Raw genomic sequence first — 24304 nt, forward strand, 5'->3', positions numbered from 1 at the left:
TGTCAAGTCTCCTGCAGCAGCATTACCAAGCTAAAATCTAAAGACTGCACTCAACACTGGCTGCTACACACAACCAACTGTGTTTCCTGTTTGCTTGGGCTGTTCAGCACAATATTGGAGCCTTGGGCTACATCTTCGGTTTAATGCCCAAAGCTTATTTTGTCAAGTGGAGTTTGTTTCCTCAACTGTTAGCTTAAGTATATTTACATCTGGAACGTAAGACATGCCATGAGCTCTTGTCATCGGGCAACATTTTAAAATATATATAAATTTGCTTTAAAGGGTATTTCCTAATCCATTTGGGTGCAGTTTGATTAATACATCCGAAGGAGGGCTTGTCACAAAAGTTCAATCTTTTGTTCATCAGTGTAAATTCAAAAACTTCGATTTTAAATGACGGTTTAGTCACATTGGTCAACTTGCTAGGAAATTAAAATTGTATTTAAAAGCCTTTAAAATCTGACTGCTCATGTCCTTGTGCTCAAATCTAGAAGAGTTTTCTGCTGCCCCAGGCTGGCTGTGTCTAGTCTCATCACCTCCTGTGACTGCCCTTCTCTCGACCATCCCAGCCACCAATAGCTCCAGATCCCTGCATACGAAATAGTGAGCGATCAAACATTCCTTCAGATCATGTGTCGATAATAACAACTAAGCACAGTTAGTGGGGAGTCAGTGTCTCACAGTAATACCACTAGGCCACGGCAGATGGTGAAGTTTGAATTTGATTTTAAAAATCTCAAATTAGGAGACTAATGATAACACAAAACCCTTGTTGATTATTGCAAAGACCAACCTGATGCACTTGCTGGAAGAAAACTGCTTCCCTTACATGGTCTGGTCTACATGTGACTCCAGACCCACAGCAATGTGCGTGACTCTTAAATGCCCCCGCCCTTTGAACTGTCCAAAAGATTTCAAACATTTTTTAAAAAGTGCTAACCTTAAACTCTGCTAAGCTAATGTCTTGATGTTTTCTTTTTCTAGTTGTAATAAATCTCCACAATATCAATCTTCCATTAACACTTTAGAATTAAAAATAATGGGTCCAGAAAGATTAACCGGGTTAATTGTAAATTACTTGACAAAAGTAGACCAGCACCCATATGTCACTAGTTCAAAATCCAAGTCTTACAAACAAAATACATTAATATATAAATGAAACTCCTTTCATCACACTTGCAGCATGTGAGGTGGTCTGCAGCTAGACTACATATATGGTGTGAAAGCAAGATGGTTCTGGCAAACACTTTTGCCCCTCCTGCTGTTCCATTCTCCAACAAAGGCATCAAAGAGCCCACTTGCATATTTCATGAGGCAAGGAATAGAAGACTTTAAGTGAAAAGTCACTCCAAATCTTGAAAGACCAGAAATAACTATGAATCTCACTCAACTAAATACTCTAAAGGGACAAATTGTACCCAAACAAAACTCACCCAACTGAGCAGAAATTATCCTCTTGCATTCATTTCTTTAACCATGATTGTGACCTTTGCATTGCTTCCAATGAAGCGAGTTCCACACACGTGGGTTTTCTCAGCATTTGATGCATTTCCCTGGAACAGGATTTTTCTGGGTCAATGGGAACACCATAGCTACCTCTACTACAGCTACAAGCAATTCTTTAAAGGCAGCAGCAAGGGAGAGCTCCCCTCACTGTGCCCCCTTTGTTTAGTTTTATTAACAGCGAGATGGACACAGGACAATGATCACAGAAACATTTCTTTGCAGAAGGAAACCATTCAGTCCATGATATCTGCACTGGCTGAGTGTCTTGATTTCATGCCAATTACACCTAATCCCTGTAACTCTGTACATTGATTCCATTTAAATAATTATCCGATGCCCTCTTGAATGACCCAATGGGTCCTGCTTCCACTACCCTTCAAGGCATTCCAGTCCCAAACTGCACATTCTCATTTACGTTTTTGTAAACCACTTTAAATCTTACTCCTCCTTATTCGTGAACCTAATACAATTGAGCAACGTCAGAAGTCAGATGACACCATGTTATAGTCCAACAGGCTTATTTGAAATTGGAGATTTCAAATAAAATCAGTTGGACTGTAACCTAGTGTCATCTGACTTCTGACACTAATAGCTCCACATCAGAGTAGAATTGGGAACTGACATTAGCTGAAAATGTGTTGCTGGAAAAGCGCAGCAGGTCAAGCAGCATTCAAGGAACAGGAAATTCGACGTTTCAGGCATAAGCCCTGATGAAGGGCTTATGCCCAAAACGTTGAATTTCCTGTTCCTTGGATGCTGCCTGACCTGCTGCGTTTTTCCAGCAACACATTTTCAGCTCTGATCTCCAGCATCTGCAGTCCTCACTTTCTCCTTGGGAACTGACATTCCCTATAATGTTTTGGTGTGCAAACCTCTGAAATTTGTGTGTGACAGTGACTTCCGAAACCTGGAGGCTATGTGTGACATGGTGGCACAGTTAACACTGCTGACTCACAGCACCACGGACCCAGGTTTGATTCCACCCACAGGCAACTGTTTGTGTGGAGTTTGCACGTTTTCTCTTTCTGCGTGGATTTCCTCTAGGTGGTCTGGTTTCCTGCCACAGTCCAAAGATGTGCAGGTTAGGTCCATTGGCCATGGAAAATGTAGAGTTAAAGGGGTAGGGCAATAGGAGGATGCTGTTGAGAGGGTTGGAATGGACTTGATAGGCTGAATGGCCTGCTCCCCCACTAGGATTTTATGATGTGCTACCACACGTCATAACATTGGTCAGACGTTTTTCCCTGACATTCTAAGTAGTCAAATAATAGAATCCATACAGCAGGCCATTCAGCCCATCAAGTCCACACAGATCCTCTGAAGAGGACCCTAACCTATCCCTGTAACACTGCATTTCCCACTGCTTGTACATCTTTGGACTTTGGCAGTAAATCTCATTAGCTTTCTGTTCTCCAAGGCAAACAGTCCTAACTTCTCCAATCGTTCCTCATCGGAGAAGTTTTTCATCCCTGGCCACATTCCTTGAAATCTCTTCTGCACTCAGTCCAATGCACTAACATTACTGCTGAAGTTTGGCACACGACACTAGCTAAGGTTAATTAATGTTTGAGACAAGTTCAGTATAACCATGAATAAAAGCACAATACTGAAGATGCTGGAAATCTGAAACAAACAGAATGCTTGAGAAAGTCAGATGTATTAAAAAATAAAACATTTTCCCACTAATTGTTTGTTTTCACAGATGCTGCCAGACCTGCTGAGTTTCTCCAGCATTTTTTGTGTTGGTTTCAATATAATCTCCCTGCTGAAATGAAGGATTTACAAAGGGTCAATTAGATGTTAAAACGTCCTAAAAAAGATGAAACACTTTTTTTTGTAATAGGTGAGTTATGTGATATCAGCTAATCAGTAACATTAGTGCCTCATTAATTCTGCACTATCTTTTTATGACTGCACCCCTTCCGAATGCACTTTACATCCAAAGGGTAGCCCCGATTATAATAGAGGAGACCTGATGGTTTTAGTCCTCACTTTTGTCCAGTTGACTTTAACCTTATTGTGAATCCTCTTGCAAGGATGCCTCCCTTGAAGAAGTACCCCTCCTTTCTCCACAAGAATCTCAGTGAGACTCTCTCTCATTGCAACCCCCAGGTCATCTCCTCTGCCCTGAAGCTCTTCAACCATGTACTGAAACCCCCACCCTCCTCTCTGACCTATCACCTCCATTCACCTACTGCACTCTTTGCTACCTTCTCCGCAGCCCGCCTCCCCAATTTCTCTCTCCACCCTGCAGGCTCCCTGCCTCCATTCCTGATTAAAGGCTTTTGCCTGAACCATTGATTCTCCTGCTCCTCGGATGCTGCCTGACCTGCTGTGCTTTTCCAGCACCACTCTGATCTCTACTCTGGTTTCTAGCATCTGCAATCCTCATTTTTGCCCAGTTTTACAAAGCAGCAATATTGCAATGGTGAGGCTGACAGCTTTTTGAGGGAACTGAAAGGTAAATATTGCCCATGACACCAGTATTAAGTCTTCCTGCATTTCAATGAGATATCAGTGAGAGGATCTCTGATCTCCACCTGGACATGGATTGATTACTCAATTAAGATCCACAAGCCTGGCCGACCCATTGTCTCTGCATGCTCCGGCCCCACTGAACTCATTTCTACCTACCTCGACACTGTCCTATCCCCCCTAGTCCAGGAACTCCCTCCACCTACTCCAAGACTTCTGTTTCCCCGGCCCCCAACGCCTCACCTTCACCATGGATATCCAATCCCTCGACACCTCCATCCGCCATGACCAGGGCCACCAAGCCCTCTGTTTCTTCCTCTCCCGACGTCCCCAACAGTACCCTCCACTGACACTCCCATTCGTTTGGCGGAACTGGTCCTCGCCCTTAACAATTTCTTCTTCGAATCCTCCCACTTCCTCCAGACCAAAGGAGTAGCCATGGGCACCCGTATGGGCCCCAGCTATGCCTGTCTCTTTTTTGGCTACACAGAACAGTCCATCTTCTGTAATTATACCGGCACCACTCCCCATCTCTTCCTCCGCTACATTGATGACTGCATTGGCGCCACCTCGTGCTCCCGTGAGGAGGTTGAGCAATTCATCAACTTCACCAACACATTCCACCCTGACCTTAAATTTACCTGGACCATCTCTGACACCTCCCTCCCCTTCCTGGACCTCTCCATCTCCATCAATGACGACCGATTTGACACTGACATTTTTTACAAACCCACCGACTCCCACAGCTACCTGGATTACACCTCTTCCCACCCTACCTCTTGAAAAATGCCATCCCGTATTCCCAATTCCTCCGCCGTATCTGCTCCCAGGAGGACCAGTTCCACCATAGAACACACCAGATGGCCTCCTTCTTTAGAGACCGCAATTTCCCTTCCCACGTGGTTAAAGATGCCCTCCAATGCATCTTGTCCACATCCTGCACCTCCGCCCTCAGACCCCACCCCTCCAACCGTTAACAAGGACAGAACGCCCCTGGTGCTCACCTTCCACCCTACCAATCTTCGCATAAACCAAATCATCTGCCAACATCTCCGCCACCTCCAAAAAGACCCCACCACCAGGGATATATTTCCCTCCCCACCCCTTTCCACCTTCCACAAAGACCGTTCCCTCCGTGACTACCTGGTCAGGTCCACGCCCCCTTACAACCCACCCTCCCATCCTGGCACCTTCCCCTGCCACTGCAGGAACTGTAAAACCTGCGCCCACACCTCCTCCCTCACCTCCATCCAAGGCCCTAAAGGAGCCTTCCACATCCACCAAAGTTTTACCTGCACATCCACTAATATCATTTACTGTATCCATTGCTCCCGATGCAGTCTCCTCTACATGGGGGAGACTGGGCGCCTCCTAGCAGAGCGCTTTAGGGAACATTTCCGGGACACCTGCACCAATCAACCACACCGCCCCGTGGCCCAACATTTCAACTCCCCCTCCCACTCTGCCGAGGACATGGAGGTCCTGGGCCTCCTTCACCGCCGCTCCCTCACCACCAGACGCCTGGAGGAAGAACGCCTCATTTTCAACCCCAGAGCATCAATGTGGACTTCAACAGTTTCCTCATTTCCCCTTCCCCCACCTCACCCTAGTTCCAAACTTCCAGCTCAGCACTGTCCCCATGACTTGTCCGGATTTGTTCTACCTGCCTATCTCCTTTTCCACCTATCCACTCCACCCTCTCCTCCCTGACCTATCACCTTCAACCCCTCCCCCACTCACCCATTGTACTCTATGCTACTCTCTCCCCACCCCCACCCTCCTCCAGCTTATCCCTCCACCCTTCAGGCCCTCTGCCTGTATTCCTGATGGAGGGGTGTTGATGCTGCCTGATGCTCTCCCAGCCCCACACTGACCCACAATCTCAGCTACAATTACAGACAGAGACCACAGTACAAAGTTACAAACCATACAACATTGTGTACTCCCACTACCAGGTGAGGAAGCCGTGCTCCGAAGGCCAACTGTTGGACAATACCTGGTGCTGGGTGGTTTGTAACTCCCAGGCCCAGGCCCAGGCCCACGGGCACAGCGCCCCCTGCTCTCACTGGCCGGGGTGACAGGGACAGGCGGAATGTCATTGTGCGCACGCGCGCCGTCCACCGAATCGCAGCGCCGGCTTCTCACATGCGCACTGGCCTCGACCGCGTCTGCGCATGCTCCATCAGTGACAGCGGAGGACGATGGGCAAGAAGGAGCGAGGTGAGGGTCTGCAGCTGGACACCATTCCCCACCCCCACCCTCCCCACCCTCCCCACCCCCCCCCCACTCTCCCACCCCCCCCACCCCCCCACCCCCCACTCTCCCACCCCCACCCCCACCCCCCACCACACTCTCTCACCCAACCCTCCCCACCCTCATCCCCCACCCACTCTCCCTCACCCAACCCTCCCCCACCCACTCTCTCTCACCCAACCCTCCCCACCCTCATCCCCCACCCACTCACCCTCACCCTCCCCTCCCCTCCCCACCCCCACCCACTCTCCCTCACCCAACCCTCCCCACCCTCATCCCCCACCCACTCACCCTCCCCTCCCCTCCCCACCCCCACCCACTCTCCCTCACCCAACCCTCCCCACCCTCATCCCCCACCCACTCACCCTCACCCTCCCCTCCCCACCCACTCTCTCTCACCCAACCCTCCCCACCCTCATCCCCCACCCACTCTCTCTCACCCAACCCTCCCCACCCTCATCCCCCACCCACTCACCCTCACCCTCCCCTCCCCTCCCCACCCCCACCCACTCTCCCTCACCCAACCCTCCCCACCCTCATCCCCCACCCACTCACCCTCACCCTCCCCTCCCCCACCCACTCTCCCTCACCCAACCCTCCCCACCCTCATCCCCCACCCCCCACCCACTCACCCTCCCCCTCCCCTCCCCTCCCCTCCCCTCCCCACCCCCACCCCCACCCCCACCCACTCTCCCTCACCCAACCCTCCCCTCCCCACCCCCTCTCCCTCACCCAACCCTCCCCACCCTCATCCCCCACCCCCCACCCACTCACCCTCACCCTCCCCTCCCCTCCCCTCCCCACCCCCACCCACTCTCCCTCCCCCAACCCTCCCCACCCTCATCCCCCACCCCCCACCCACTCACCCTCACCCTCCCCTCCCCACCCCCACCCACTCGCCCTCACCCAACCCTCCCCACCCCCCACACTCCCCCACCCCCACCCCCACACACTCCCCCACCCCCACCCCCACACACTCCCCCACCCCCACCCTGGGCACTTTCGATTGTTTTGCCCAGGCCCCTTCTGTTGTTTGCTGTGTGACTGCTCATTAAGAGAAGTGGAGGATGGTTGTCTGTGTGTGTGCAGACTGGCTTTCTGCTGGATTCGGACTGAGTTAATGCTGTTCAATCTGACACAGTGGTCAGCACCCACCCATCAGGGGCTTCAGAAGAAAAATCCAGATTGACATGAGTAGAATGTTGACGGACTGCTGCACTGTCCGATGTCCGTCGGTTGGTGGAAATGTTAAACTGAGGTCTTAAACAAGGATATAAAAGTTTACATGGCACTATTTTGGAGAACAGCAGTAGAGGACTTTCTCTATTGTGCTAGCCAATATCCCTCAATCAACATTGCATAAACAGATTATTTAGAACATAGAACAGTACAGTACAGCACAGGCTTCAGGCCTTGATGTTGTGCTGACCTTTTATCCTACTCTAAGATCAAACTAACCTGCATACCCTTCATTTTGCTATCTTCCATGTGTCTATCCAAGAGTCACTTAAATGTCCCTAATGTATCTGACTCTACTATCACCGCTACCAGTGCACCCATCACTCTGTGTATAAAGAACCTACCTCTGACATCTCCCCTAAACCTTCCTTCAATCCCATTAAAATTATCCCCCTCGTGAAAGCCATTTCTGCCCTGGGAAGAAGTCTCTGACTATCCACTCTATCTATGCCTCTCAACATCTTGTACATCTCTATTAAGTCACCTGTCATCCTTCATTGCTCCAATGAGAAAAGCCCTATCTCCCTCAACCTTTCTTCATAAGACATGCCCTCCAGTCCAGGCAGCATCCTGGTAAATCTCTTCTGCATGCTGTCCAAAGTTTCCACATCCTTCCTATAATGAGATAACCAGAACTGAATACAGTATTCCAAGTGTGGTCTAACTGAGGCTTTATCGAGATGCAGCATAACCTTGTGGCTCTTAAACTCAGTCCCCCTGCAAGTGAAAGCCAACATACCTTAAGCTGCCTTAACAGCTCTATCAACTTGGGTGGCAACTTTGGGAGATCTAAGGACATGGATCCCAAGATCCCTCTGTTACTCTGAACTGCTAAGAACCCTGCAATCTGCATTCCAATTCAACCTTCCAAAATGACTCACTTTACACTTTTCCAGATTGAACAGCATTTGCCACTTATCAGCCCAGTTCTGCACCCTGTCAATACCCTGTTGCAATCTACAACATGTCTCCACACTATCCATCACTTCACCAACCCTCGTGTCGTCGGCAAACTTACTTAGCAACCCATCCACTTCCTCGTCCAAGTCATTTATAAAAGTTTAGTTATTATCCTTTTGCTCTTTGTAGGTTACGTTTCCTTCATTGCAACAGTAACATCACTTCAGAAAGACCTGAATTGACTCTAAAATATTTTGAAATTTCAGTGGTTGTGATAAGTGCTGATCTGTCCGAGTTTTTATGAGTGTGACCAGGACCAGGTTTGATGATGACGTTCTTTCTCTTTTACTGAACCGCTCTGGTTCCAGATTGTTGTTGTGTTTGGAGGTTGACAGTTTCTACACAATGACCTTCACAACCATCCCATCAACTTTAACTTTAACTCAAAGTTTAACTTTAACTCAAAGAAGAAGTAAGAATACTTCATTTGTTCAGTGTGTTTCATGAACTCAGGATGTGCCAATATTCAGTTATGATGGAGTCACTAGTACAGAGTCAGGGAGTAGGCTATCAGCTCTGTTCACTCTCTGGATGTTGGCCATCGCTGGCTAATTCGAAGTGGGTGGTGCTGGAAAAGCGCAGCTGGTCAGGCAGCATCCGAGGAGCAGGAGAATAAACGTTTTGGGCATAAGCCCTTCATCAGGAATGAGGGGGTGGCCCAAGGAGGCTGGGAGATAAATGTGGGGTGTGGGGCTGGGGGGAAGTTAGCTGGGAATGTGATAGGTAGATGGAGTTGGGGGTGAAGGGGATAGGTCAGAGCGGAGGGTGGAGCCGGTAGGTGGGAAGGAAGATGGACAGGTAGGACAGTTCAAGATGGCGATGCCTAGTTGGAATTGGGGTAAGGTGGGGGAGGGGAAAATGAAGAAACTGGTGAAATCCACATTAATCCTGGTGGTTGGAGGGTTGGAAGAGGAGGTGTTCTTCCTTCAGGCTTTGGGTGGTTATGGTTTGGCAGCGGAGGAGGCCCAGGACTTGCACCTCCTTGACGGAGTGGGAGGGGGAGTTAAAGTGTTCGGCCACAGAGCAGTGGGGTTGATTCCTTTGCCTGCTCCTGGTTTAGCCTCTTGAGCTGGATCGATAATGTGCCCAAGCTGCTTTGTGATTGGCCTCCAACGCTACTGGGACAAGTCAGTGTCTGTCAGTTGTAATGGTGGGGGAAAGACAGCTGCAGTTGTACATAAATCAGAATTTTACTTGTTTCTAGTAAAGCTGATGAGGTTCTGCAAAATTGACATTTTAAATGGGCAGTCTGCTGTGGTGGGATTTGAATTCATACTCTTTAAATTAGTTGTTCTGATGACTTGCTCTGTAACATATTCAGGGCATTGGATAGACATTTGGAAGTTATTGGGCTAGTGTAGGTTAGGTAGGATTCGGTCTGCGCAACATCGAGGGCCGAAGGGCCTGTACTGCGCTGTATCTTTCTATGTTCTATGTTCTATATTCATTACGATACTTGTGTGGGGGCACTTTTCTCTTTCTCCCACAGTATTCCCCAGTCTCTGCCCATTTAATTAATAATGTGTTTTTCTGTTGTTCCTGCTAAGGGCAGATAAACTCAATTTCCTATACCTTCTCCCTAGACCAACCCCCCTCTCATTTATCCCTCCACCCCCAAAGCTACCAGCCTCATTCCTGATGAAGGGCTTTTGCCTGAAACGTCGATTTTCCTGCTCCTCAGATGCTGCCTGACCTGCTGTGCTTTTCCAGCAGCATTCTAATGTAGACTTCCCACATTAGATCCCAACTCTGAAATGATTTTCCACATCTATGGCTCTTGGCTGACTTTTTTTGTCAACTCCTGTCAACATATTTTCCTACCTTTAATCATCTACCTTTAAAAACACTTGACACGCTTTTAAATTTTTCATCAGACAAGAAAAAATTCAAGAAGCGTCGCTATGACAATGAGGAAGACGACGAGGATGAGCTTTCCATGGATCCTGAGTCTCGGGAGGCGGTCCCTTCAGCCGCTGGGAAACAGGTGGAGCAGGCTTTGGTTAAGGAAGATGAATACGGAGCCAAGGATTATAGGACACTAATGAGTCTAAAAGAGGATCACACCTCCAGACCACTCTGGGTGGTAAGTCAGCAACGGTGCCTTGTGTCAGGATTGACTAACTGACAAGACACAAATTACAGCAGAAACCCCATATCTGTGGTTTACCGCGGCCTGAAAACATTCCAGAAATAATTCCAGGGGGTTGCTGGGCAGGTAAATTTCCCATTTGAATGATAGAGTTCACTAGTATCTGTGGTTTCGGGCATCCAAGGTAGATCTTGGAACGTATGACCCATGGATACAGAGGGGGCATCTGTATCACGTTGAAAGGGTAATTTTCGAAACTGCAAACTACAGCTAGTGAATTAGAACATCGGACAGTACAGCATACAAATAGCCCATTCGGCCCTCCACATCCATGCCTAACGTGATCTCAGTATAAATGAATCCTATCTACCGGCACATGGTTCATATCCCTCTATTCCCTGCCTGTTCATGTGTCTGACTAAATGCCTCTTAGACATTGTTATCATATCTGCATCTACCACCTTCCCTGGAATGTAGCATAAAACGGTCTAAACCCCAGCTACTTACAGTCTTTAGTAATGACTTGCATGAACAGACCCATTGTAGCCAAATCTGCTGCTGATACAAAGATAAGTGCGAAAGCATGTTTTTTTTTGGATTTATTCATAGCATGTGGTTGACATTGACTCGGCCTTCGCTGACTTTTATACGTAGCTGCCCTTGAGAAGCTGCTGCCTCATACCTCTACAGTCCATTTGGTGTAGGAACACACACAGTGCTAATCGTGAGAGAGTCCCAGGAATTTGACCTAAACCCATTGAAGCAATGCCATTGTGTTTCCAAGTTAGGACGATGTGTTGTGAGGATTATACAGAGAGTCTGTAAAGGGGTATGGGTATCTTCAGCAAGGAAGCAAACATTTGGCAAGTGGAGTATAGAAAACAACATATTACTGAAATAGAGGGAGATTGCACAACCTGCTGGTATTGAAGGATCTTGGTGTCCAGGTACATGAATTGCATAAAGTTTATAGGTACACCGGAATGAGTAGGAGGCAAACGGAATGTTATTGATTGCAAGTAGAATGGAACATGAAACTAGAGAGGTTTTATGACATGGTACACGGTATTGGTAAGTATGCGTTTTTGATTTGTTTGTGGGGTATGGGCATTGCTGAGTAGACCAGCTTTTATATGTCTGTATGAAATTCTGGTTTCCTTACGTATGGAGGGATATGGTTGGATCAAAGGCACTTCAGATAAAGTTCACTCATCTGATTCCTGGGATGAAAGGGTTGTCTTATGAGGAAAAGACCAGATTAAATTTGAAATGCACAAGATCCCAAGAGAGCTTATAAAGATGGATACTCAGATGATGTTTCCTCTCTTGGGAGTACTTCAAGATTGGAGCCACAGGTTCAGTGTAAGGGAATCTCTCAATTTAACATTGAGATAAGGTGGACTTTATTCTCTTAATTTCTGGATTTTCTCCCCCAGCAAAGAATGGAGATTGGATCATTGAATATATTCAAGGCTGAGTTTCTGTTGTACAAGAAAGCCAAGGATTTTGAGGGACAGTTAGGAAAGTGAAGCTTTCTTGAGGGGCTGAATGGCCTTATGAGACTTAACCATTCAGTGAGGTCAGAGCTGATTTCTTCATTTATAAAGGCCATATCTTTTTGCTTAATTTTTGACTGTTTAAAACCAAGGACTGGGGAATGATTTGCTGTACTTTCTAAAAACAAACATTACTGGAGCTTATTATAAGTTGTGTCTACACTGCTGCTTTGCAAGTTACAAGCTGTGGTTCTAATCACTTACTGTGAAACTAAACAATGACTGTATCAATTCCTCTGTCTTTCGCAAAGATCTGAAAGAACTTGGAAAACACGTGGAGAACAAAAGGTCTTGAGGAGCAAGTAAAGCATTTGTACATGAGTGCTTTTGAACAGGGATTCACCAGTAGTTTCCCTCTCCCCTTAAGAGTCATGTTTTGTTTTTGTTTCCCTATGTGTACAAGGATTTTGAAAAGAGATTGAGTGTTTTAACCAGAAGAGTCATGTGTTGATAGTTCAGTGGTATACTTATCTTTGTCACACATTCAATGTAGTCATTGCTGGCTTGGTCAGCATTTACTCCACATGCCGAGCTGCTGTTGGGAAGATGGTGGTAAGCTGCTACCTTGAAGCATTGCCATCCATTTAGTTTAAGTAACCCCACAAATTTGTTGTGGATGGAATTTGATGCAGCCGCACTGTTGCAATGGAAATATATTTTCAAGTCAGAATGATGAGTGGCTTTGAAAGGAATCTGCCTGTGTTCCAATGTACATGTTGTTCATGTCTTTCAATATAATAGTTATCGTGAGTTTGTAAGATGCTAGTTGAGGAACCTTAGTGAATTTCTGCAGTGGATCCTGTGGATGGTGCGTACTGCTGCTACTGAACATCACTGGTGGAGGGAGTGGATGTTTGTGAATGTGGTACCAATCAAGTGGGCTGCTTTGTCCTGATGATGTTGACCTTCTTGAGTGTTGTTGGAGCTGCACTCATCCAGGTACACTCTTGACTTGTGCCTGATAAATTGTGGACAGGCTTTGGGGATTCAGGAGGTGAATTATATGCTGCAAGATTCCTAGCCTCTGACCTGCTTTTGTAACAACTGAACTTAGATGGTCACAACCGATCGGATTCAACCTCCTGCAGTCCTACCACATCCGGTTGTGAATGGTGGTGAACAGTGAAACAGCTCATTGGAGGAGGAGGCTCCACAAATATCCCTATCTTCCAGAATGGAAGAGCTCAGCATATCGTTGCAAAAGATACGGCTAAAGCATTTGCAGCAATCTTCAGCCAGAAGTGCTGAGTAGATGACTCATCTTGGCCTCCTTCAGTGGTCCCCAGCATCACAGAAGCCAGTCTTCAACTAATTTAGCTTACTCCAGGTGATATCAAGAAATAATTGGAGGCAGTAGTTGTAGCAAAGGGCCTGACAACATTCCAGGACTAGTACTGATGTTTGTGCTCCAGAAATAACTGTGCCCCTTACCAAGCTGTTCTAGTAGAGTAATAACACTGGCATCTACCCAACAAGGTGGAAAATTGCCCAGGTTTATTCTGAAAGGACAAATCCAAGCCGGCCAATTACTGCCCCATTAGTCTGCTTTCGGTCATCAGTAAAGTGATGGAAAGGGTCACCAACTGTGCTATCAAGCAGCACCTGCTCAGCGATGGCCAGTTTGGATTCTGTATGGGGCCACTCAGCTCTTGACCTTATTACAGCCTTGGGTCAAACATGGGCAAAAGAGCTGAATTCCAGGGGGGAGGGGAGAGGGACAGCCCTTGACATCAAGGTCTAATTCGACTGAGTGTGGCATCAAGGAATCAATGGGTATCAGGTGGAAAACACTCTGCTGCTTGGAGTCATACCTGACACATAGGAAGACACTTGTGGTTGTTGGAGGTCAATCGTCTCAGCTCCAGGACAGCTCTGCGGGAGTCCCTCAGGGTAGTGTCCTAGGCCCAACCATCTTCAGTTGCTCCATCAATGACCTTCCCTCCATCAGAAGGTCAGAAGTGGGAATGTTTGCTGAGGACTGCACAATGTTCAGCACCATTTGTAACTCCTCAGATGCTGAAGCAGTCCATAAAAGTGGTGGAGGCTGGTACACTTGCAGCATTTCAAAGGCATCTGGACTGCTATATGAATAGGAAGGGTTTGGAGGGATATGGGCCAGGTACTGGCAGGTGGGACTAGATTGAGTTGGGATATCTGGTCGGCATGGACGAGTTGGACTGAAGGGTCTGTTTCTGTGCTGTACATCTCTATGACTCTATGTTCAAATGCAATATGATCTGAATAATGTCCTTGAGGGGTTATGCCTCACTGTGATCCCTATCCACTAGTCCACAGACCAACCAGCTTCTTTTCGCGAGCTGAATTTCCATTATTTACATTTAATTTCCATTTAATTACGGACTAGTTAGTTTGATGTCATTGGTAGGGAAAGTATTGGAAAAATTTCCGAAGGACAGGATTAATCAATACTTGGACAGGGAGCAATAGATCAGGATAGTCAGTGTGGATATTTTAGAGAGAGATCTGAGTCTGACTAATTTAATTGAGTTGGAGAAGGTGAGGACTGCAGATGCTGGAGATCAGAGTTGAAAAATGTGGTGCTGGAAAGGCACCGCAGGTCAGGCAGCGTCTGAGGAGCAGGAGAATCGACAGGAATGTGGCTGATGAAGTGCTTGTGCCTGAAACGTGGACTTTCCTGCTCATTATGTGGTGCCTGACCTGATGCGGTTTAATTGAGTTGTTTGAAAGGGTGACTGAATATCTTGATGAGGATGATGTAGTTGATGTGGTTTATGTGGAAAGTCCCACATGGGTATCCTTCTGCCACTGCTTGAGTCAGCAGCTGTGGAAACATTGCTTACACTGAGTGTCAGGTCACTTGCTTTGTTTTAAAAAAAAGTGCAGCGATCCTTGTTTTAAAACAATTTTCTCATTCAAGTCCACACTCCAATCTACAGAAAGAAAGACAGTCTTTATCGGGTCTTGATTGAGTAAGTAAAGAGAAAAATGCTTCTGTTGGCTGGACAATTAATAACCAGATGTACACAGCGTGAAGATAATTAGTAAAGAATGGGAGGAGAGGTGAAGAGCAGCACTTCAGTCGAGTGGGACTTTGTGATGTGGAATATGATCCAACAGAAACTTCCATAAAGATGTTGGGTAAATATGTAAAGACATTGAAAGGGATTGAGGGAACTAACAGGGTGAGGGACGAAATGGCTGTCACTTTGAAAGCCCCAGCATGGGCACAGTGAGAATAACCCATGATTCACTAACCACAGTTCCATACACTGCTTAACTGAGGTACTTTTTAAATGTTGTATTGCAGGCTCCAGATGGACACATTTTCCTTGAAGCTTTCTCCCCGGTTTACAAATATGCGCAGGACTTCCTTGTAGCCATTGCTGAGCCAGTGTGCAGACCCACACACACGCACGAGTATAAACTGACAGCATACTCCCTGTATGCAGCTGTCAGTGTTGGGTTACAAACTAGCGACATTATCGAGTATCTGCAGAAACTGAGCAAGACGTCGATTCCTGAAGGAATCATACAGTTCATTAAGGTAAACGTCTATTTAATACTAAACCAGAAGAACTGAGATGTTAGAAATCAGAGACATAAACTCAGCAGGTTTATGCTGAGCAACCAGTACTGAATAGCCACAACAGAAATTGCTGGGAAAACTCAGCAGGTCTGGCAGCATCTGTGGGGCAAAAGCAGTGTTAATGTTTCGGGACCAGTGACCCTTTTTCACTGTTGCACTACAGACGTTTCTAAAGAAAGTCACTAGATTCAAAATGTTAACTCCGCTTTCCCTCCACAGATGCTGGCAGACCTGCTGAGTTATCCCAGCAATTTCTGTTGTTGTGTCTATTCAGTACTGGTTGCTTAGTTGTTCACAACAATGACTAGGCAGGGTAATTGCTGCCCAGTGCTAGATGCTGTGGGTTTTATTTTATGAAGTAGTATGAGCTTGGAGTCACTTGCGAACTAGACTAAGTTAAGACTAAAGGACATTAGTGAGCCACTGGGTTTGCAGAGTATTTTACCTGATAGCTGTCCACAAAACACCACATTTACTATGTTCAGTTTGCCAGTTTGATGTAGTGGGACTTGGAGCAGTCAGACTCTGGAATTGTAAGTCTAATGCCAGAAGCACTATGCTCCCTTATTCTTGTGGCAGAAGTGGGTACTGCAGATGCTGAAGATTAAAGACAGAATTAGATTGTTGCTGGAAAAGCACAGGAGGCCAGGCAGCAACCAAGGAGCAGGAAAATCGATGTTTCAGGCAAAAGCCCTTCATCAGGAATTAGCTACTCTGTAACTCTCCATCTGAACCATCTCACATAAGCCTTCCTCTTCCACTTAACATGAGCTACAATTTCTTGAGTAAACCATGGTTCCCTTACCTTATCACTTTCCCCCTGCCTGACAGGGACATACCTATCGAAGACATGCAATATCTGCCCCTTAAACCAGCTCCACATTTCAATTGTCCCCCATCTCCTTCATTCCTGATGAAGGGCTTTTGCCCGAAACATCGACTTTCCTGCTTCCCGGATGCTGTGTTTGCCAGCACCACTCTTATCCTTGTGCTGATTGTAATTTCTACACCGATGAGATCTCAAAAAGCAATAACAAGATACAATGAAAGCAAAAAGTTGAAATCTGAAAAGCAAACAGAAGGAGAGATTCAGCAGGTCCCTGGAGCGAAAGACCAAGTTAATGTTTTGAATGAGATAGATTTCTTTGGAATAATCAGTTCCTCGGTTTGAAATGTATTTTCACAGGAAACGATCTTCGATCTCATCTCTTTATCACAGCTGAAGGTTCACCCAAACTATCGAGTGAGTTAAGATACTAGAATATCTTGCCTAGCTCACAAACAACACGTGTGTACCTATTGGCAATGGGGCACAGTGACAGACCGATTGTTAAATGGGACAGGTGTGTTCTTAGGGCCACTTGCCTTTTCTAGACCAGGTTGGGTTCCCTCAGCTGGATAGTGGGAGGGAGAATTATCTTTTTCTTGTTGAAAGATAAATGTGAGTTCTCTGTTAATGTTTATGTTTGTTCCTACAGCTATGCACTGTTAGTTATGGCAAGGTGAAACTGGTCTTGAAACACAACAGGTAGGATATGCTCGTAAACTGTTTCTCACATTTTTAAAAATAATATTCTGGAAATTTTGCAACTCTGGTATGTCGGATGGATCAGTTTTTGTCCAATGTGCCCAGGAGGGTTTCCTGACACAGTATGTCAAAGGGTCGACAACAGGGGAGTCCGCACTGGATCTGGTGCTTGGTAATGGACCAGGCCAGGTGTTTGTTTTAGTGGTAGGTGAACACTTGGAGAGAGTGAGCATAATTTGGTTACGTTTAGTTTAGTGATGGAAAGGGATAGATACATGCCACAGGGCAAGAGTTATAGATGGGGGAAGGGTAATTATAATGCGATTAGGCAAGACTTAGGAGGATAGAATGGGGCAGCAGAATGTAGGGAATGGGGACAATCGAAATATGGAGCTGGTTCAAGGAACAGATATTGCATGTCTGATAGGTGTGTCCCTGTCAGACAGGGAGGAAGTGATAAGGTAAGGGAACCGTGGTTTACTAAAGAAAATTGTATCTCTTGTTAATCAGAAGAGGGAGGCTTATGTGATATTGAGGTGAGATGGTTCAGATGAGGTGATGGAGAGTTACAGATCAGCTCGGAAAGATATAAAGAGAGAGATAAGAAGAGCAAAGAGGGGACATAAGCAGTTTTTAGCAAATAGAATAAAGGAGAACCCTAAAGCTTTCTGTGGTATGTGAGGAATAAAAGGATGTCAAGGGTAGGAATAGGGCCAGTCAAAAACAGAAGTGGGAAGTTGTGTGGAGATCGGAGAGGTGCTAAACGAATATTTCTCATCTATTTTCACTCGGGAAAGAAGAATATCGTAGAGGAGAAGACTGAGATAAGGGCTATTAGACTAGAAAGGATTGAGGTTAGCAAGGAGGAGGTGTTAACAATTCTAGAAGATGTGAAAGTAGACAAGTCCCCTGGGCTGGATGGGATTTTTCTGAGAATTCTCTAGGAAGCTAGAGACGAGATGGCCAAGCCTTTGGCCTTGATCTTTGAGTCGTCGTTGTCAACAGGTTTAGTACCAGAGGACTGGAGGATTGCAAATGTTGTGCCCTTGTTCAAGAAGGGCAGTAGAGATGAATCAGTTAATTATAGACCAGTGAGCCTTACGTCAGTTGCAGGAAAAGTTTTGAAAAGGATGTTAAAAGATAGGGTTTATAATCATCTAGCAAGAAACAATTTGATTGGAAATAGTCAACATGGTTTCATCAAAGGCAGGTCGTGTCTCACAAACCTCATTGAGTTTTTGAGGAGGTGACCAAGCATGTGGATGAGGGAAGAGCAGTTGACGTGGTGTACATGGATTTCAGTAAAGCCTTCGGAGGATCAGTACTGAGGGAGTGCCACATACTGTCGGAGGGTCAGTAAAAGGCAGTGCTAATGCTGCTCTACGTTATCCAGTTTGAAGTAGTAGCTAGTCTGAAAATATATGGTTTGACTGCGAATCTCCTTAATGGACAGATACTTTGTGGAAAGCACACATCCCGATGTGATCCAGAAGCTGTTGCAGGATCATGTCATAAAGCAATGTCGCTTGAGGACAGCAGAAGGTGACGACACTGAACTCATTATGGGCACAGTCTCCAGTAAATCTGCCATGTTGGTAAGTGGATGTTCTTCACTGGTGTGATGCTGCAGTACTGGGCAAAGGTTACGGAGAATTCCAGATCTTGACTCGAACCTTGGAAATCTCAGCAACAGGCACATAGCTCAAAGATCCATTGAAAAAGTTTCTCAGTTGATCCCTCAATCCCTCTTTAACCCTGGTTCCATACAGACTATAGGTCCCTCTGTACTGTTTCATTAAACACTCCCAGGAAAGGAACATACAGAGTAAAGGTCTCTCTACTCTATCCCAGTAAAACACTCCTATGCCAAGTGCAAAATGGGATAGAATTTGACAGCACAGAGAGAGACTCTTCATATCTGTACCAGTTAACCAACACCTATCTACTCTCATCCCATCGTCCAGTACTTGGCCTGTGTTCCATGTGTTCATCTAAACATTTCTTAAATGGTGGTGGTTCCCATTCTCTACCACTCTTTCAGGCAGTGAGTTCCATGTACCCCTTTACCCTCTAGGTGAAAAATGTATCCCTCAAACCTCCTTCCTTTCAATCCATTTGGGTGGCTCGGTGCTGCCTCACAGCTGTAGGGAACCGGGTTCGATTCCTGCCTCAGGTGACTGTATAGAGTTTGCACATTCTCTCCGTTTCTACGTGGGTTTTCTCCGGGTGCTCCAGTTTCTTCCCATGGACCAAAGATGTGCAGGGTAGGTGAATTGGTCAAACTAAATTGCCCATAGTGTTCCGGATGTGTAGGTTAGGTGCATTACTCATTGGTAAATGTAGAGTAATAGGATAGAGGAATGGGTCTGGGTGGGTTACTCTTCGGATGATCGCTGTGAACTTGTTGGGCACTAGGGCCTGTTTCCACACTGCAGGGATTCAATGGTTCATCTCCCCTGGTCAAGGGGAAATTTCTTTTTATATCCCTTTATATCTTTATAACTTTATATCCCTCAATCGGGCCCCTCTCAGCGTTTTCTGCTCTAAGGAAAACAATCCCAGCCTAAACAATCTGTCTGCATCGTGGGGTTGCTTCAATCCAGGCAACACCATAGTGAGTCTACACTGCACCATCTCTAGTGTAGTCACATCCTTCTGATAGTGTCGTAATCAAAACTATACAAGTACTGCAGCCTAACTAATGTTATATACACCTCCATATAACCTCCATCAGTGCCTTAACTAATAACGTGAATATTTCATCTGCCTTCTGGAATCCATGGACATGTAGACCCAGGTCTCTCGGATCCTCTGTACCTCCCTAGGTCCTCCCATTCGTTGTATTCCTTTGCCTCGTTAGTGCTCCCAAAATGCGTCTCACACACTGCAGATTAAATTCTATTTATCATATGTTCTGTCAGATAGGCAGAACAATCATCTATATTGTCCCATAGTCTGAGGCTTTCCTCCTTGCTGTTTATCACACAAAAAAATTTTCATGCCATCTGTGAGCTTTGGTAATCGTATTGGTAATTTGACACCCATGTCAAAATCATTACTGTACACATTCTCATTGCATGTGTGTGAATATCCTCCCTTGGCTGATGGATCAGCACTCCTCCATGTTGAACAACACTTGCAGGAAAACATACTCTTGGTAGGGGATTTTAACCATGAGGAAGAATGGCTTGGCAGCAGCACTGCCGCTCAAGTTGGTCAGGTCCTTAAGGACATTTCTGCTCGACTAGTTCTGTAGCAGGTGGTGAGGGAACCAACAAGAGGTGTATAACCCTACTAGCTCTCATGCATTCCAATCTACTGGCTGCAGATACATCCCATGTTTTATTATCCGGCATCTGTGGGACCAGAAGTATGCTAATTGATCAAATGTTCTAGATAACCAAGACGTGCACATAATCAATGTGAAAACATACACTGTGTAATAGAAATCTCATGTTGGGTGTATATACATCACTGTTATACTTGAATTACAACATGAATCATTTGCATAAAAATGTAACATTGCCTTAGATGAAGCTTACCAACAGGGTACCTTCTCACCCTCCACCCTCGCCCTCCACCCTCCACCCTCGCCCTCCACCCTCCACCCAACTGACTGCTCGAACATCGTGGTCACTCACAGTATTTGAGGATGAGTTGACTTGATATTGAATCAATTGTTGGTATTTTGTGTGGCCATCCAATTGAACATCAAGTATATTTATGGTGAAGTAAATAAAAAGCAAAATAATTGGACAGCATAATACAGTAAACTTCGCAGTATTTTCCGTATATAATTTTTGCCAGTTTATCAAGCGTGCTGGTTAAAATAAACTTTGCTGCACATCTGTCCATGACAATATTGGTAAGAGTGACATCCCACAGATCTTATGGAAACTAAGTCCTAATTTCACATTGAGAATACCCTCCATTGTGTTGTATGGTGCTATCAACGTGCTCAATGAGACAGACTTCAAACTTGCAACTCAAGGCTGGGCATCCATGAGGCGCTGTGGGCCATCAACAGCAGCAGAATTATACTCCAGCACAATCTGTAACCTCATGGTCAGGCATATTCTCAACACAACTGTTTCCAGTTTGGGCGGCACGGTGGCACAGTGGTTAGCACTGCTACCTCACAGCGCCAGGGACCTTGGGTTCAATTCCCGCCTCAGGCGACTGACTGTGTGGAGTTTGCACGTTCTCCCCGTGTCTGCGTGGGTTTCCTCCGGGTGCTCCGGTTTCCTCCCACAGTCCAAAGATGTGCGGGTCAGGTGAATTGGCCATGCTAAATTGCCCGTAGTGTTAGGTAAGGGGTATATGTAGGGGTATGGGTGGGTTGCGCTTCAGCGGGTTGGTGTGGACTTGTTGGGCCGAAGGGCCTGTTTCCACACTGTAAGTAATCTAATCATCCAGCCAGGGGATCAACCCTGGTTCAATAGAGAGTGCAGGAGGGCATGCCAAGAGCATCACTGGGCACACCTAAAACTGAAGTGGTAAACAGGACAGCAGCAAGTGGTAGACAGACCCAAGCAATCCCACAACAAATTGATCTGCTCTAATCTCTGCAGTTCCGGTTGTAAATGGCAGTGAAACAGCTGAGTGGCGGGGAGGCTCCATCCTCAATGATGGAAGGGCCCAACATGTCAGAGCAAAAGATAAGGCTGCAGCAATCTTCAGCCAGAAGTGCCAAGTGGAAGATTCATCTTGCTCTTCTCCCCCAGTGGTCCCCAGCATCATGGATACAACTCTCTCACCAGTTGGAATCACTCCACATAATACCAAGATACAGTTGAAGGCAATGGATAGAGCAAAGGCTATGGGCCCTGACAACATTCTGACCTGACCTCCCAGTCACCGCCCATTTTAATTCCTCTTCCCACTCCTTTTCTGACGTGACCACCCTTGGTCTCCTCCACTGCCACAGTGAATCAGACCACAAATTGGAGGAGCAACACTTCATCTTCCACCTGGGCAGCCTACAGACTGGAGGACTCAACATTAAGTTCTCCAATTTCAAATAACCTCCCTTCCTGCCCCCCAACTCCCTTCCCAGTCCCTCTTCCTCACTTCCATTCACTGACCGACCCTTCCTTTCAGCCACCGACCAGATCCATACCTCCCATCGACCAACGAGGTCATATCCTCTACCTATGTTCACCTATCCCTCCCTCACCACTCTGCCCTTCTCCCCATCCTCCACTTTATCTGCAGTTCCTCTTACACCACCCCCAGTCCTGGAGAAGCGTTATACTGGAAACATTGACTTGTCCACCTCCTGATGCTGCCTGGCTTGCTGTGTTCTTCCAGCGTCCCTGTCTCCCTTGGATTCCAGCATTTGCAGTATTTTTTGTCCCTGATACAATTCCTGCAATAGTACTGAAGGCTGACGTTCCAGAACCTGCTGCTCCCCTCGGCAAGCGGTTCCAGTACAGTTACATCTACCTAACAATATGGAAAATTGCCCACATATGTCCTGGATGCAAAAACCAGGACAAATCCAATCTGGACAATTACTGCCTGTGTGTCTACTCTCGATCATCAGGAAAGTGATAGAAGGTGTCATCAACAGTGCTATCAAGCAGCACCTGTCCGGCAATAACCTGCTCAGGGCCATCCTGTTTGGGTTCTGTAAGGGCCACTCAGCTTCTGACCTCATTTCAACTGTACTTCAGACATGGACAGAAGAGCTGAATCCAAGAGATGAGCTAAGAATGCCAGCCTGTGACATCAAGGCTGTATTTGACATCGTGGAGCCCTCACAAAACTGGAATCAGTGGGTATCAGGGGGCAAACTTTCCGGTGACTGGAGTCAGTGCTGTTGGTTGTTGGAGGTCAGTTATCCAGGACGTCTCTGTAGGAGTTCCTCTGGGTAGTGTCCAATTGCTGCTTTATCAATGATCTTCCCTCCATCATAATGTCAGAAATGGGGATGTTCGCCGATGATTGAACAACGGTCAGCATCATTCGCGACTCCTCAGACATTGAAGCAGTTCATGTTCAAGTGCAACAAGATCTATACAATATCCAGGCTTGGGCTGGCAAGTGGCAAATAACATGTGTGCGCACAAATGCCAGGGTATGACCATCACCAATAAGAGACATTTTAACCACTGCCCCTTGACATTCAATGGTGTTACCATCACTGAAGCCCCCACTATCAACATGCTGTAGGTGACTATTGATCAGAAACTCAACTAGGACCATATGAATATATAAATGACATAAACACAGTGGCTGCACGAACAGCTCAGGAAGAGGTTAGGAATACTGCAGCAAGTAATTCTCCTCCCAATTTCCTGAAACCTGTCCACCATTCACTAGTCAGCAGTATGATGGAAGACTCGCACTTGCCTGGATGGGTGCTGCTTCAACAACACTCAAGCTTGACACCTTTCTCCGCCTTCCTGACTTGGAAATATATCGTTGTTTCTTCACTGTCGCTGCGTCAAAATGTGAAACTCCCTTGGCAATGTGGGTCTACCCATAGCACATTGACTGTAGCAGTTCAAGGAAGTAGCTCACCACCGTTTTCTGAAGGGCAGCAAGGGACAGGCAATAAGTACTGGCCCAGCCAGTGAAGCCCATGTCCCATCCGTGATAACTTAAAACAAACAAACAGCAAAGGACCCAGCATTGAACCCAATGATACAGTGCTGGACATAGGCTTCCTCACACAAAAAACTCCCTTTGCTCATCACAGTCTGCGTACTGCCTGTAAGTCTATTTTGGATTCAGTTTGCCAAATTATTCTAAATCCTATAGGTTCTTGGCTTTCTTGACCAGTCTGTCATGAGAGATCTTGTCAAAAACCTCACTGAAGTACATCTTTGAGCACCTTAATGTACACACCAAGGTCTCTCTTCAGAATGTTTATTGATATTTGTTAGACTTCAGGTACAGAATAAAGTTCCCTCAAATGTGTGCCAGTGAAATCAGTTGTTTAGAGATGCTGCTGCGTCAATCACATTTTCCAGTGGCGCTTTTAACCCAGGGCTAGATCATGAAGAATAGATTCTTTGGCTTGTCTTGCGAACACCAAGTGGGATTGGAAGCTGGTGTTGAGTTAGCACACCTGTCACAAAGCTGTTCCGTTTCTCTCGGATAATATGTCCTTGCTTTTTCTCAGA

At 46.3% G+C, this 24304-nt stretch overlaps 1 protein-coding gene and 1 long non-coding RNA gene across 2 annotated transcripts in view; one reads left to right on the forward strand and one right to left on the reverse strand.

Annotated features, from left to right (window-relative positions):
* Nucleotides 1-6104, reverse strand: part of LOC132817698 (uncharacterized) — a 31392-nt gene extending 25288 nt beyond the window's left edge. The window contains exons 1-2 of the long non-coding RNA XR_009644905.1: nt 5978-6104; nt 1434-1553 (exon numbers count right to left, since the gene is read on the reverse strand). This is a non-coding gene — a long non-coding RNA (uncharacterized LOC132817698). The remainder of the gene's footprint in view (nt 1-1433; nt 1554-5977) is intronic.
* Nucleotides 6105-6120: 16 nt separating this feature from the next.
* ercc3 (excision repair cross-complementation group 3) overlaps nt 6121-24304 on the forward strand; it is a 42029-nt gene continuing 23845 nt past the window's right edge. Inside the window, exons 1-5 of the mRNA XM_060828214.1 lie at nt 6121-6201; nt 10308-10516; nt 15368-15604; nt 17125-17174; nt 18628-18769. Coding sequence (XP_060684197.1) covers nt 6183-6201; nt 10308-10516; nt 15368-15604; nt 17125-17174; nt 18628-18769 — 657 coding nt within the window. The 5' untranslated portion in view covers nt 6121-6182. The remainder of the gene's footprint in view (nt 6202-10307; nt 10517-15367; nt 15605-17124; nt 17175-18627; nt 18770-24304) is intronic.

The sequence above is a fragment of the Hemiscyllium ocellatum genome, chromosome 7 (assembly GCF_020745735.1).
Source record: "Hemiscyllium ocellatum isolate sHemOce1 chromosome 7, sHemOce1.pat.X.cur, whole genome shotgun sequence".
Lineage (NCBI taxonomy): Eukaryota > Metazoa > Chordata > Chondrichthyes > Orectolobiformes > Hemiscylliidae > Hemiscyllium > Hemiscyllium ocellatum.